Source organism: Fonticula alba (assembly GCF_000388065.1).
Source record: "Fonticula alba strain ATCC 38817 unplaced genomic scaffold supercont2.1, whole genome shotgun sequence".
Classification (NCBI taxonomy): domain Eukaryota; order Rotosphaerida; family Fonticulaceae; genus Fonticula; species Fonticula alba.
The window spans coordinates 4,459,403-4,462,834 of NW_009242971.1; the positions used below are offsets into that span (position 1 = coordinate 4,459,403).

General features: G+C 73.3%; 1 protein-coding gene across 1 annotated transcript; it reads left to right on the forward strand.

Moving 5' to 3' along the window:
• Positions 1-688: 688 nt before the first annotated feature.
• H696_00957 (hypothetical protein) lies at positions 689-2,528 on the forward strand (the record flags this gene model as incomplete). The annotated part of the gene is made up of 2 exons (XM_009494846.1): positions 689-1,941; positions 2,507-2,528. 2 exons carry the CDS (start codon positions 689-691, stop codon positions 2,526-2,528), a joined length of 1,275 nt encoding a protein of 424 aa, XP_009493121.1.
• Between the last annotated feature and the right edge of the window lie 904 nt (positions 2,529-3,432).

The following is a 3,432-nucleotide window of genomic DNA, read 5'->3' on the forward strand; positions in this document are numbered from 1 at the left end:
CCCCCCCCCCCCGCTCCCCCCGCTCCCCCCGGGCACTATGGAACAAGGCAGGGGGCCGTCTGGGAGCGGGCGCGAGGGCTCAGATGCGCGCGGCCGTTCTCTCGGCGCACATGCGAGCCCTTCCGCCCTCCAGTTCCTCTCGCGGATCTCTGCCTCCCCTCCCTCACCCAGTCATCCGCCCAGGTTCCCTGCGGTCGCGCCCGCCCTGACCCGTTCCCGACGAGGAGAAGGGCCCGACGGACAGCCCGGACGGCTGACACCCGGGGCGTTCCGTTGGTCCCCCCGTCCCGGCCCCCGCCGACTCGCCACCTCCCACCCCCACCCCCCCCCCGATCATTTTTCTGGCCCCGGGTGGGCGCCGGTTATCGTTGGTGCGGGCGAGTCTGCCCCCCAGTCGTGGCCCCCCTTCGGTCGGCCCTTTGGGCGCCTCGTTTTGCTTGATATCCTCGCCTCGCGCATCCGGGCGCATCTTCGGCTGGCTTTTGACGCGCCCCCCCCCCCCCCCCCCCCCCCCCCCCCCCCCCCCCCGCTCACCCCGCTCACCCCGCTCCCCCTCCCCGCTTTGGGGCCTGCTCCTCTCGGCCCCTTGCGCCCGTGCGCGCCGCCGCTGACCGATTGCCCTCCCCCATGTGCAGATATTGCTGAGCATGAGTTCTTCCGCGATGTGGATTGGGCCGGGCTGACGACGATGAAGCCGCCCTTCATCCCCCGGCCGTCGGACACCGGGGACACGACGTACTTCGAGCGGCGCAATGAGCGGGCCGATGTCCGGCGCCAACTGAAGAGCCACGGGAGTATGGACCTGCTGGCGGCCGTGGCGTCGGGCGAGGTGGTGCCCGAGGATGGGCCAGCCTCGCGGTCCGGCTCGCCGTTGCCGACCGGCGGGATGTCGCCCTTCCGCACGGGGAGCCCGGCCCCCGGGTCGCATGGCGGGGGGCTGCTCTCGCCGGTGGCCAGCGGGTCGCCGCGTGGCAGCGCCACCGGGTCCGGCCTGCTGGCCGGGTCGCGGTCGCGCTCCGGGTCGACGCAATCGCGGCAGAGTGTCATCTCGATTGGCGGGGCAGCCGGCGGCCCCGGGGGGCAGACGATCTCGCGCTTCTGCTCCCAGTCGCCGGCTTTGTGCCGGGTGTCGCCGGTCCCGGCGGGCCGGCCGGTTCCCGGGTACTGCCAGTGTGCGTGCCCCTGTGCGTGCACCTGCTCCTGCAGCTGCCTGCGCCTGGACAGCCCGGGCCACGCGCACTCCAAGCCTAAGATCGTCCTGCCATGCTCGTTTGAGGCGCCCCCGCGGCCGGCCAGCCGGCTGTTCTTCCGCCGGGCCCCGGCGGACCCGCCGGCCGTGGCGGTGGCCAGCACGTGCAGCCGGTCGGCCCACTGCTCCAGCCGGCCGGCCCTGTGCCAGGCCGGCCCCGGGACCGGGGGGTGCGCCTGTGCCGAGGTCCTTGCTGCGGCCCTGGCGGGAGCCGGCCTGGTGGCCTCCGGCTGCCAGGCGCTGGCCGAGGGGGTCGGCAGCCCGAGTGGCCCGCTGGTCGGGAGCCGCGTTCACTCGCCGGTGGTGGCGGCCGGGGTGGCCTCCTCGCCGGCCTCCCTGCTATCCGGCGGGGGGGGCTCCGGTGGGAGTCCTTTCGTTTTGGTTTCCGACGGGGGCCCGGTGTCGCCGCCGACCATGGCGCATGCCCTGCGGCCGTCGCCCTCGGTGGGGTCGCTGCTGTCGGCGGTCGGGGGTGGGGCTTGCTCGTCGTCATCGTCGCCGGCCGGCGGGCCACCGCGCGAGACCGTCGCCCGGCACCAGCGCAACCTCTCGGACACGGGGGGCGTCTTCAAGGACGGGCGCCGGCGCTCGAGCGGTGTGCATTCCGAGGCCAACAGCGCGCAGGAGGACTTCATGAAGCTCTTCACCTCGGCCAGCCAGGGCGAGGACCGCCTGGAGGTGTTCTCCTTTGTGTGCGTGTGCTGGGTGTTCCGCGTGTGCGGGGCGGGGTGGTGGTGGGGGGGGGGGGGGGGGGGGGGGGGGGGGGGGGGGGGGGGGGGGGGGGGGGGGGGGGGGGGGGGGGGGGGGGGGGCGGGGGGGGGGGACAGGGGGGGGGGGGGGGGGGGGGGTTGGGGGGGGGGGGGGGGGGGGGGGGGGGGAGGGGGGAGTAGGGGGAGGGAGAGGGGGGGGGGGGGGGGGAGGGGAGGGGGGGGGTGGAAGGGGGTGGAGAGGGAGAGGGAGAGGGGGAGGGAGGGAGAGGGGGGGAGGGGGAGAGGGGGGGGGGGGGGGGGGGGGGTGGCCCACGAGCTCCAGACAGGGGAGGCCGGATTGGAGTCCGGTAGGAGCAACGGCAGCAAAAACGGAGGGGTATGTGTGTCTGTGTGTGTGTCTGGAAAGAGGAAGGAGGCAAGGGGGGAGGGGGGAGGGGGGGGGGAGGGGGGAGTGTCGCCGCCCGATTGTCTGAGGCCGAGCGTGCTGACTTATGAGTCTGGCTGGTGTGGATGGGCCCTCGCGCCGGGTTTTCTCCCATCTACTCAGCTCCCGCGGTTCGCAGCGATAGACGAATGCGCGGGTGACCAGGGTCCACAAGGGGCCCGGTGCTCCTTCCACGCCTTGGTTGAGGGTCGCTGCGCCAAGGGGAGGGGGAAGAACAGCGAGACAGTTGCGGCCTACAGAGAGGCCGGGCCCGGGGGAGGGGGGCAAAAAAAAATAGTCAGCCCCCTGCGGCCGGGTGACATCGGGCGGTCAGCACAGGGGCCGGCAGATACCCCGGGGCAGCTACGGAGCTCAAACCCCTGGCTTCTGGGGGAAGGTGGCGGGGGGTCTGCGCGCGCGCGCGCGCGCGCCGACGCGTACACACCCACCGACACACGCACTCATGCACGCGCGTGCGGACGCGCGAAACCCCGCGGCGAAAGCCGGCAGGCCCATCTTCGCGGGTGATCTGTCCCCCTCCCCCGGCGGGCGGGCGTGTTCATGAAGGGGCGCGGCTGTTGTTGTTGCCCGATTACTTTTGTTGTTGTTGTTGTTGTTGTTGTTTGGTGACCCGCGCCCGGGGTGGCGGGGCGAAGTACGGCCCCCCGTCCCTGTGCCCGGAGGAAGGGGAGGGGGAGGAGGAAAGGGCCAAGACAGCCGGGGAGGCTGGGGCGGCTGGCGATGATCCGAGCGAAATGGCCGATTGGGGTCGCGGAGGAAGCTCCCAGGGCTGGGCCTGCTGCTCGGGGGCGAATTTTGCCTCGGCCAAGTTCTGCTCACTGCCGGTGGGCGGCCGGTAGCCGGGAAGAAAGGGGCTGCTGTGTCCGACACCGATGTTGGCCAGCTGATCGGGTAGGCCGTGCTCCGGCGCCTGGAACGTGGGGGAGTGGTTCATGGCGGGCGCGGGTACTTTCCCTGCTGTGGGGAGGTGAGGGGGTAGAGTGGGCCGACCGTCAGAGTGGGAAGCGAGCCGGATGGAGATGGACCGG